Source organism: Mesoplodon mirus (assembly GCF_964341445.2).
Source record: "Mesoplodon mirus genome assembly, chromosome: 6".
Classification (NCBI taxonomy): domain Eukaryota; kingdom Metazoa; phylum Chordata; class Mammalia; order Artiodactyla; family Ziphiidae; genus Mesoplodon; species Mesoplodon mirus.
In genome coordinates, this window is record NC_138982.1 from 142,246,835 (window position 1) to 142,258,959 (window position 12,125).

Below are 12,125 nucleotides of genomic sequence, written 5' to 3' on the forward strand. Positions count from 1 at the left end.
TATGAACAGTATTATAAATGACTCCAGTAGCTGGAAAGAGGAGAGTGGAAGAAAGTGAAAGTGATAAAGAGAAGACTCTTCATCCCTGACAGAGTTGGGTTTGGAACCTGGTGGAGTTTGATGGTGCTCTGGCTGGAAGAGCAAATGAGCAAATGTCAGTCACAAATTGGGAGTGGGTGACACTGCCAAGGCTGTTTCCGTGCACAGAACTGCAGCTCTGCCTGGGTCAAGCGACATTCGTTTGTCAGGAGCCCTTGAAGAATGATGTCATTAGAAGACTACGTTCCTGGCCGCTCACTGAGAGGTGGAGGAAAGCAGATGCATTCTCAGCGCCATTTTTAACAGGGTGTTCATTTCCCCAACCGCACTAACATTAGCTCTGTGAGGCCGCTAGGATGACAGACGAGGTGAGATGCACCCTATGATCAAAAGCTGCAGTGAGAGCAGGAGCTTTCTGCCGGATGGTGCAGAAGAGTGTGTCAGTTAGGCTGCAGAACACAAAGGGTCATGACCATGAGTCGGAAATGCTGTCAATGACACCTAACTCTTCCATCAGTTTGAAGCAGGACATGATAAAAATCTGTCTCGAATTAGAACTGGGAAGTGCTACATTTAGAAAATGAAATGAAATATGAAAGAGTGAATTTATTTTTATTTTTAATTTTTTTAAAATTTTTATTTCTTTGCGGTACGCGGGCCTCTCACTGTTGTGGCCCCTCCTGTTGCGGAGCACAGGCTCCAGATGTGCAGGCTCAGCGGCCATGGCTCACGGGCCCAGCTGCTCTGTGGCATGTGGGATCCTCCCAGACCGGGGCACGAACCCGCGTCCCCTGCATCGGCAGGCGGACTCTCAACCACTGCGCCACCAAGGAAGCCCTGAAAGAGTGAATTTTGTGACTGCTTTTATTTCCTTTCTAGCATCACCATCTCATCTCATTATTGACAAATATTAATTTTTTAAACTTTTTTTATCAAATAAAAGATTCTTTAAATTTTATAACACTTTATAATTTTCAAAAGTTTCACACACATGATTTCATATAATCCCATAATAATCTTTTTTAAAAATCCCCTACTCTTGGGCTTCCCTGGTGGCTCAGTGGTTGAGAGTCTGCCTGCCAGTGCAGGGGACACGGGTTCGTGCGCCGGTCTGGGAGGATACCACATGCCATGGAGCAGCTGGGCCTGTGAGCCATGGCTGCTGAGCCTGCACGTCTGGAGCCTGTGCTCTGCAATGGAAGAGGCCACCACACTGAAAGGCCCACATACCACAAAAAAAATAAAAATAAAAATAAAAATAAATAAAAAAATAAATAAAAATCCCCTACTCCTATATCGCCCCTCCCCCCTCCCCTCTCCCCACTGGTAAACACTAGTTTGTTCTCTATATCTGTGAGTCTGCTTCTTTTTTATTTTACTCACTAGTTTATTGCAGTTTTTTCTCAAAAAACTAAAAATAGAACCACCATATGACCCAGCAATTCCACTCCTGGGTATATATCTGAAAAAAACAAAAACACTAATTCAAACAGATATATGCACCCCAATGTTCATAGTGTTATTTACAATTGTCAAGACAAGGAAGCAACCTAAGTATCCATCAACAGATGAATGGATAAGGCAGATGTGATACCTATACATATATATACACAATGGAATACTACTTGGCCATAAAAAAGAATGACACTTTGCCATTTGCAGCAGCATGGATAGACTTGGATGGCATTATGCTAAGTGAAGTAAGTCAGACAGAGAAAGACAAATACTGTATGATATCACTTATATGTGGAATCTAAAAAATACAACAAGCTGGTAAACATTAATTTAAAAAAACTCATAAAATACAATTCCAAAAGCTTGATGCTTCTTAGACACACTTGCCAGGTTACAATTTCAACCATTGCTCTCTACTAATTTCAGCCCACTCCCCAAATTCTTATATCAAAGTTCCCCTGGTCTGAATCCAGAATGGTGGTCCACAGACACATGATACTAAGCCTACTGTTCATAAGATATTTTAGGTTCTCACTCTTGGACTTTCCATCATCCAGACTAGAACTTCTGGAGTCCTCTGGTTCTTACCCATGCTCACCTCACCAAATCCATTCCTTCCTTTTCCTCTTTTCAATTTAACTAATTCTCCCTCTCTCTTACATTAGGCACTCAATAGCTCATGTCCTTGCTTCTAAGATAATCTCCTTTCTTGCTTTTTTAAACAGCTTTCTTCCCAGGTGCTTTGAGTTAATTTCTCCTCACTTCAATCCTGCCTTCCCACTGAAATGTGAATTACTTTTCAAAAACACACTGTGGGTTGGTACTGGAAAGCAAAGATGTGTACTTGAGTCCTGAATACATCACTGGACAACCCTGAGCAGGTCTCCTGCTCTCGCTTATTCTGTTTCTCTGGTGATGCTTTATCTACATTACAGAGTCACTGTGAGTATTAATTAAGATTACAATTATGAAAATGTTTTGTAAACGACAAAGTTTTATATAAATACAAATAGAAGGTGACATTTTTATCTAGCAGCCAATTAACTTTCCTGGCAGTGTTGGTCCCTAGCAATTAGAACATTCAACTGGGCACTGTTCAAGTTCAGTGTGGCACCTAAAATGAGGCAGGAAGAGCTCTGTACTGTGTTACATGTAACACTGCTTGTTAAATTGAAATGAAGTGAAAAAGGGATTTTGACTTTCATTTCTCCCTACATGTTTGAAGGCAGCAAAATTGCGCTTCTCGTTAATATAGTTTAGAACTTCTTAAGTTTCAGGCACTACTAATGATCAAAATGTTATTTATATCAATCTTTGATTTTTTTTTAAATTTCCCAAGTCATATGATACAAAATAAGTGAAGGGGGAAAAAAGAAGCAAAAAAGACATGACTGAAAAATAGTATTGTTTCCAAATGTCATCTACACACACACACACACACACACACCACTCTAGTGTTAAAGAAAAACCTCCTGGAAACAAGATAAAAGTGGTTTAGTTTTACAGTTCACAGCATTATTAATGGAAACAAGTGGGCCCACTTCCAAATGAAGCCAACTTTTGAGGTATCATATTTGCTCTTCTAAAATGAACTGAATACAGTATTCACTGTGTAGTCTAACCACAGAGGGAATGGAGCTGTCTATATATAAATAAAATGAGGAAGACTGTCTTCCAATCCTGCTCCACAGGGAGAGTCAAAAATTTCAGTCTTTTCCTGTAATTCAGTTGATGTCTTATCTCTCCCTTATCATAATCCTTATCATAATTGAAAATAGTAAAGGTTATTAATTTTTTAAAAGCTTTGATGGGCTACAAACCTGACCACTGGAGTGTGATTTAACTTACATATTTCATTTCAAAACATTTTAAAATTCAAATTTAAATGCTCAGAAGTTAATATGGTTACGACTTTCTACTGACATCTGAGGAAAGGCTAAAATTGTTAATGGTGTATAACTGTTACTCTATATTGACAGTTTGATGTCATTTTAAGCAAGAAATGCAAGTGGTATCTTAAATTGAATTACTCTAAATATCTTTGCTAGAGTGCAATGCATGTGAATATGACTCTCTCCAAAAAGTATGCCCTAGGTTGACATATAGGAGTCCAGAATTTATTATTTTTCACCTGGGAAGCCCTACACAGGTTTAAGCAGGCTTAACCATATCCACTCAGCCTGCAGTATCTGCAGTTTCATTTGTCTACCCAAAAAGATAAAATTCAGTAAAAGTAAGGTGGGATATATTGTAGTATTAATAGCCAACAACTGTATTTATATTTAGCTTAGACATTGATCCTTAAAACAGAAGAAAGCATGTTTTGAAGCAACGATTAACAAAAAGTATATGCTCTCTCCTCTGCCCAGGCATGTGCACAAAAAATTAACTTACAATGAATGCACAGCAGTGGAATACAGATATCTTTAGCAAGTGTTGTATTCCCAGCTTCTTTGTAAACCCACTGTTTAAAGTCTTTCTAATCAAATTTTTGTTAGTGTGTGATATTCTCATATGGTAGGGTCCCTGGAGACATCTAATCTGTCATCTGGAAGGCTATCATTAGAGACTGCTGGGCACGTCTCTATCTCTGATCATTTGGCTGTTGTAAGTTTTATAGATCTCTTTGGTTTTAATATCATCTTGCATCTGGAGGGCATTCTGCTTCCTGCCTCTCTGATCTGACTGCCACACCTGACAGCCTCCTTCGATCTGGCGCCCACTCCCACCCTCCCTACCAATGGTCTTTGCTTGGCTTCTTTTTATCCCTGGGGTTGGTTTCTTTTAGGGAAAATTCTTCATCATCAAGTAGAACTTATTTTCTGAGGTATTGACCTACTGGGCATAGAGTAGATATTCCATCCATCATAGTTAAAGAAATAAATACAATCACAAAATGAAGTTTTATGCAGCTATGACCAATCTGGCTTGCTAAGAATTTCTAATGATTTGAGAAATTTCTTAAGATATGTGGTTATTAAAAAAATTCAAAGTTATGTGCAGGTGTATGTAATATGTAATACATAATACAGGTTACCTAACATATACTACATAATACAGTACATTGTGTGTGTGTGCATGTGTGTGTGTGTATTTATAGGTGTTCCTAAACAGGTAAACTAACAGGATTTGTGAGAAAAGATGGTTGGGGAAGACCATGGAAAACCTATGCAGCTTTGTAACCAGGACATTAAAAGACAATTATTGGTACCTAGGGAGATAACCGTGTAGCTCAGGCAGGAAGCTTAGCAGGGCAGGAGGCCGTTTCCACATATTTTTGGTATTACTTCATGGTGCATTAGAGCTATTTCCATGACCTGTTTCCTGCAATTATTTACATAACTGAAAATTTTCATTTTATGTTCACTTGAGGAAACTGGATTGGAAAATGGAAGGAATGGGTTCCCCTAAGGGTCTGCCACACTACAAAGCTATATGTCCCTGGGGGAGCCTTGTCACTTTATAGATCTTTACTGACAAGGAGATTGAGGTTGAGCTGCATGATCTCCAAAACTCATCTTGACGGTTAGAGTCCGTGACAGTCCACGTCATGATGTCATGATGTCAAGAATAATTTAAAAGGCAGGAAAATTTTCTGTGGAGTCCTTTAAACATAGCATTCCTATGTTGCTGCTTTGACCTGCTCATCTATTTTGTTTGAAGTCCTCATCCATTACAGAAAATCTCTTCTAGTTGGCTTCTAAAAGAACTCAGTTTTAGGAGGTTTTAGGAAAACAAACCTATGTGTTTTAAAACAATCTGTCAGACAACTAGAGAACCAAGTCAATGATATGTTTCTTTTTTCTATGACTTTATAAAAACACAAATCCCCTGGGAAAGCCAGCCAAAAGTTCATGTGAAAAGAAGACCATATCAACCATCACTCTGGTGAAGATGCAGTGGTAAAGAGATTAGAACATCTAACGTACTTTATCATTCTTCAGTCTTTGTAACTGTCCTATCCTGAATATGCAGATTTTGAGATTACCCCACTCCTAACGGTTGGTCTGGTGAAACACTTAAGCTTAGTAATGGTGAGCTGTGTGGGGACCGAGGGACAGCCTTACCTTTGACCGTCACGTGGACGCTCTGGCTGGTGGAGAGCTGGGGTTGAACCAGCACGTTGCAGGTGTACTCCCCCTCGTCAACTTCCTTTTGCACATCCGAGAGTTTTAGCGTACCATTGTTCTCAAATGCCACTTGGCGGTGGTTAAAAGGAAGCAGATTAGAGTTCTTGTACCATTTGATGGAGTAATATGGATAGCCAATCACACGACAGTGAATGTATGTGTCCCGTCCTGCTATTGCTGTGATATTTTTCATCGGTCGAATGCTTGCAGGCCCTGGAGAGACACAGAGAAACTCTTGAAAATAATTTAAGGGTACCTCTTATGTGTGGAAATGGGTACACTTTTCCTTGAGTTAAAAATGTAGATTAGTTTCATGTAAGGACATCTGTTTCAGTTGAGCACATTTTTTTCTGCATTCGGCATTTTCTACCAAGAAGGTTTTTTTTTTTCCTTTTAATTTCGTTACTTTCAAATGAATTGAGTGAGCGTTAAATACTTTAATTATCAACTACGTCTGTTAAGACATTTTGAATTATAGGACAAAAGGCAATTTAATCAATAAAAGGTAACTAGCTGCACTGAACAGTCATGCTCTTTTGGTGAAAACTCTGGTAGACATTCAGTTGTTTAACTCTCTCTGTACACTAGGTTATGAAGATGGAGGTTATGCCATGTTGCACTGTGAATGTCAGTTAAATACCAGGTACGTGAAGGGTTACCATGGACATAGCAGAATGGAAGAGGAGGAAGGAAAGAGCATGCACAGCATAAACCAGGAAAGGAAAGCTCCAGTGGACAAGTCTAAGAATAAAACAAGAGAACACGCTGACTAAAGAAACCAAAATGCCATCTCCAACAGTAACCCAGTCACTGCCATTCCTGAGTAGGAAGCAGAGGGTAGGAAATGGGAAGCGACAGTTAATCTGTTTTTGGCATTCCAAGACTCGCCTCGGTGCATGCAGAACCCTTCTTCTCCACTACAATGAGTTATGTGTGTTTTTTGAGGAGCTGATTTGACAAGCACCTCTTACGTTTATTCGAGCCTGGTACAGGACGACTCCCGCCGAGTTGTTGGCAGTGCAGCGGTAGACTCCCCCGTCACGGACCTGAGAGCTGGAGATGTTCAGGTAGCTGACCACGTTGCCCTCGGAGGTGATCATCTGGCTGATGCGGTGACTGCCGCCCTTGAGGATGGGGTCATCGTCCAGGGTCCACGTGATCGTGGGCAACGGTGTTCCCTTCACGTTGCACATGAGGGAGACAGGCTCTGCTGGACTCACCACTTTTTCACTAAAGGCAGAAATGATTTTGGGAGTTCCATCTGCAGGAAGACAAATCATGGAAGGAAGTGACACATACAAATAATTAAACAACTTCCGAGTACTTCTATTTAATGATTAGGATGTGGATGTAGTGCTTCTCAGACATGACTCAAAAGTCTGGTTTTATTGATAAAGCTAAGTTCCAATCAGGACAAAATTTCATTTTTCAAATAAGTAAACACAGCATTAGCAAGCTTTAATAATTTTCTTATATATTTCTTGATGAAGTCATAACAAGAATGATAATGCAACTCAGATGTTCATGGTAAAAGGTGTCATCTCCCAAGAAGTTTATAATTTAAAACTGGTATATCCCCACCCAAAGTTATAAACATAGAGGAAATCCACACACTTCCAATGGTCACTTTAGCTTTCTACTTCCCCCAAGTTAATTAGGGATTGCTCAAGTGAGGAATCGTTTTTTATTTTTTTTTAATTAATTTATTTTTTGGCTGCTTCGGGTCTTAGTTGCAGCATGCGGGATCTTTCACTGCGGTGTGCGGGCTTCTCTCTAGTTGTGGCGCGCAGGCTCAGTAGTTGTGGCACACGGGCTGAGTTGCCCCGTGGCATGTGGGATCTTAGTTTCCCGACCAGTGATTGAACCCACATCCCCCTGCACTGGAAGGTGAATTCTTTACCTCTGGACCACCAGAGAAGTCCCTCAATTGGGGAATTGTTTAGAAGAAAAAGGAACTAAGAGATTGATTATCTCATCTTTATAATTTTCTCCTAAGAAATCATGTTTTATAGTTTGAATGACAAATAACTGCATGTAAATTTTCATGAAGGCCTTGATAATGGTAGAAGCTAAATAAATTTGACCCTTTCAGTATTATTAAATATCTCCATAGTATCTTTTCTTTCTTTCTTTTTTTAAAAATTTATTTTATTGAAATATAGTTGATTTATAATGTGTTAATTTCTGTTGTAGGCAAAGTTATTCAGTTATACACATATATAGGTTCATTTTCATATTCTTTTCCATTATGGTTTATCACAAGATACTGAATATAGTTCCCTGTGCTCTATAGTAGGACCGTACTGTTTATCCATTCTCTATATAATAGTGGGCATCTGCTAACCCCAAACTCCCAATACATCCTCCCCCCACCCCCCTCCCCCTTGGCAACCACAAGTCTGTTCTCTAAGTCTGTGAGTCTGTTTCTGTTTCACAGATAAGTTCATTTATGTCATATTTTAGATTCCATAAGTATCTTAAGTAGGGTGGCCATTAATTTATCATCTAACCTGGAATACTTTTGAGAATAAAACAGATACCAGGAGGGCTTCCCTGGTGGCACAGTGGTTGAGAGTCCGCCTGCCGATGCAGGGGACACAGGTTCGTGCCCCAGTCCGGGAAGATCCCACATGCCACGGAGCAGCTAGACCCGTGAGCCATGGCCACTGAGCCTGCACGTCCGGAGCCTGTGCTCCGCAACGGGAGAGGCCACAACAGTGAGAGGCCTGCGTACCGCAAAAAACAAACAAACAAACAAACAGATACCAGGAGAACAGGCGCAACTCAAGACTGCCCCAGGCAAACAAGGAGCTTAATCTTAAGCAAAGTTTCCATAGTAATTTCCACTATTTTTGACAAAGATCAAATTTTCATATTCCATTATTTTTCTATCACATATATTGACACTCTCCCTCATGTTATATGGTAATAATCACAAATACATGTTTCTTTATATATACACATATATATGTGTGTGTGTGTGTATATATATATATATACACACATATATATATACATATATATATGTATATATATATATATATATATATATATATATATATATATATATATAGGCTTCCTTTAAAGAAAAGAAAGAGAGAAAAATTTATGAAAGTCAAAAGAAGGAAAAGTTACCAGTGGGTCTACCAGCTGCAGGCACTATAAATCAACAGTGACATTTATTTCTAGGTGTAGGTAGGTCATTTTGACATAATTGTGATCACATGCAACAGAATTTCTGAGTCTAGTAATAAACCTTGCTGGAGGAGATATTTAAAAAAAAATTTTTGGTGCTAATTTCAAGGGTTTAACCATAGTGAAAGATAATGATTAACAGATGTTTTTAGTTTTTAATTTTAATTATAATAATTACATGTATTCATTGTTGAAAATTTTGAAAGTATATATAAACAAAAGAAAAACTGGAAATAAAACTGAAGCTATCTTGCAATTCCATCACAGAAGGGTAAGTGTTAACATTTTCAAATATCCCTGAAGAAAGAGTTATTCATCACCACAAAACCCTGAAGCCTATTTCTGTGGCCTGAGCTGGGTTGCTTCCCTAGAGCCTTCTACCATCTTTTCACTTGCAAATCCCTGAATCTTAACTTCTTCATTCCAACTCAACGTTTTGAGGCTGGAGGAAGCCTTCAAGTATTTTTTTTCCCCAGATGCATTCATAAGTAGCATATTTCAAAGTCCTTGGATTGCAAACATCTTTCTTTTACTATCAAAGATGACAAAAGTAACTTCATAATATTAAAATAAAGAACCTGCACTTTTGCCCGTAGAACACTGCAGACATGACTACAACATGCTTTACATTTAATTTACAGAGAAGTTACATGTGATGTTGATCTTTACACTTTGTACATAACCAGTTGCTGGTGCTTGGGAATGTTCAGGTTATTTTATTTGACCTTACAATTCAACGTATTTGTCAGGATGTGTTTAGCTGTGAATTTCTTTTCACTGATTTTTACACTAAGCACTGAAATCTCAAGTCTTTTTTTAAAATCTATTTAGGAAAGTTTTCTTCAGTTACACTTATTTTTTAGATAAAATTTACTTACAGTTAAATGTATAGATCTTAAGCTTACAAACAGAATGAATTTTGTTAAATATGTATACCTGTGTAACCACAAAACGATCAAGATAAAAACCATTTCCATCACCCCACAAAGTTGGTAGGGGTTCTTTCAATCAATCTTCACCCACCACAGCTGATCACATTCTGATTTCTATCACCATGCATTACTTTTGCCTGTTCTTGGCTTCAAACCCATGTTTGAGTGTGCCCTCTTTACACACTCATGTAACCTGTCATAACCGCGGGACAGTCAGCAAAATTAGAAAATGTAACTTTGGAACTGTACTGTTATCTAACGCAAAGTCTGCCGATTGACCAATAGCGTCCCTTACAGCTATTTTCCCAAGTTCTATCAGTTTCACACCTTACATTTATTTGTGTGACTCCTTAGTCTCCCTCTCTCTCTCTTTTTTTTAATAGATCTTTATTGGAGTATAATTGCTTCACAATACTGTGCTAGTTTCTGTTGTACAACAAAGTGAATCAGCCATATGCATACATATATCCCCATATCCCCTCCCTCTTGCATCTCCCTCCTACCCTCCCTACCCCACTCCTCTAGGTGGTCACAAAGCACCAAGCTGATCTCCCTGTGCTATGCAGCTGCTTACCATTAGCTAACTATTTTACATTTGGTAGTGTGTATATGTTGATGCTACTCTCAGTTCACCCCAGCTTCCCCGTCCCTGCCATGTCCTCAAGTCCATTCTCTATGTCTATGCCTTTATTCCTGCCCTTACCCTGAGAAAACCATAATTCAAAAAGACATGTACCATAATGTTCATTGCAGCACTATTTACAATAGCCAGGACATGGAAGCAAACTGAATACCCATCGACAGATGAATGAATAAAGAAGATGTGGCACATATATACAATGGAATATTACTCAGCCATAAAGAGAAATGAAATTGAGTTATTTGTAGTGAGGTGGATGGACCTAGAATCTGTCTTTAGTCACTTTTAATATGCAACATTCCTCAGTCTCTGTTGCGTTTCTTGACTTTGACATGTTTGAAGTTACTTTGTAGCCAGTTGCTCAAATTCAGTTTGATATTTCCTGGTGATTAGATACAAGTTTTGCGTTTTTGACAAATACCATGGAAGTGATGTTGTTTTCCTGTCCTTATTGGCCATTTGTGTATTTCCTTTCTTAAAATGTCTGCTCAAATCTTTTTTCCATTTTTGTGTTAGACTATTTGCCTTTGTTATTGATTTGTAGGAGTTCTTTATGTCTACTGAATACAAGTATATATATAATATATACATATATACTGGATACAAGGTATATGCATACACATATACAAGTCAGTACAAGTTTACTTTTACATGCATATATGTCAGATATCTCATACAAATTACATATAATGTTTGTCAGACATATATATATAGTATATACTATATATAAAGTCTGTGTTAAATATTTTCTCTCATTCCGTATTTGCCTTTTCATTTTCATATATATTTATACATATGTTAACATTAATGTGTACATGCAAATTTATACATATGTATATGTACATATAATTTTAATCACATCTACTAAAAGTTAAAATTATCATTCTTCATGTGAAATGGAGGACCTTTGCAACAAATGATTTCAAAGAATTTAATTTATATTCTGTCCATTGTGTTATTCTGTCTATTTATGTTATAAACTCTGTAACACAATATTGTAATTGTGTAGTTTTTTGTCAATTGCTGTTTAAAGAAATTAAAAGAGAGAAAACAATTTTGCTAAATGTTTACTAACATATTTGTCATTTCTCATACTCTCATGCTATATAGATCTGAGTTTCCATTTTAGGTCATTTTCTTCACCCTGAATAACTTCATTTACCATTTCTTGGTGTGCAGGTAGGTATTCTGGCATAACATTCTTCAAGCTTTTGTTTATTGAAAATATCTTTATTTTGCCTTAACTTTTAAAGACTATTTTTGATATATATAGACATGTATATTGATAGTTTTTTTAGATGTTGAAAAGAATAAGTTAAAAAAATTCATTTCAATCTCATTAAGACTGTAGTTTTTGCATTTCTTTTTGTGTTCTAGTTTCCCCACCTTCCCATCCCACCAGCACTGGAAAATATCCTCAGGGGAAATGTGGTATTACTGTAGAAATCACCTAATATTTTCCCCTTCTTTCAAGGGTGAAATTCTTTCTGCCTGCTTTCGGGTGTTACCCCAGTGTCTGCAAACAGTTTTGCTTTTCCCAAAGTTCAAACTTTTCATCTTCTTGAAGGTTAGTCTGATACCTGCTACTCCATCACTTCCAGAAATAGGACTTGTTCTTATTCTTCTTTATGATTCCATTTTCCAGGTGTTCTGGTCTGATCTTGAACCTATAATTATTAGGTTCCAATTTCTTTAAGCTTCCATCCCAGTTTCTTTGTCCTCATAGGAAATATT

At 37.9% G+C, this 12,125-nt stretch overlaps 1 protein-coding gene across 2 annotated transcripts in view; it reads right to left on the reverse strand.

Moving 5' to 3' along the window:
* Positions 1-12,125, reverse strand: part of DSCAM (DS cell adhesion molecule) — a gene marked incomplete at both ends in the record, with an annotated part of 740,068 nt that overhangs the window by 298,063 nt on the left and 429,880 nt on the right. For both annotated transcript variants that reach the window (XM_082624816.1, XM_082624817.1), the window contains 2 exons: positions 5,562-5,837; positions 6,589-6,885. In XM_082624816.1, the coding sequence (XP_082480942.1) occupies positions 5,562-5,837; positions 6,589-6,885 (573 nt within the window). The remainder of the gene's footprint in view (positions 1-5,561; positions 5,838-6,588; positions 6,886-12,125) is intronic.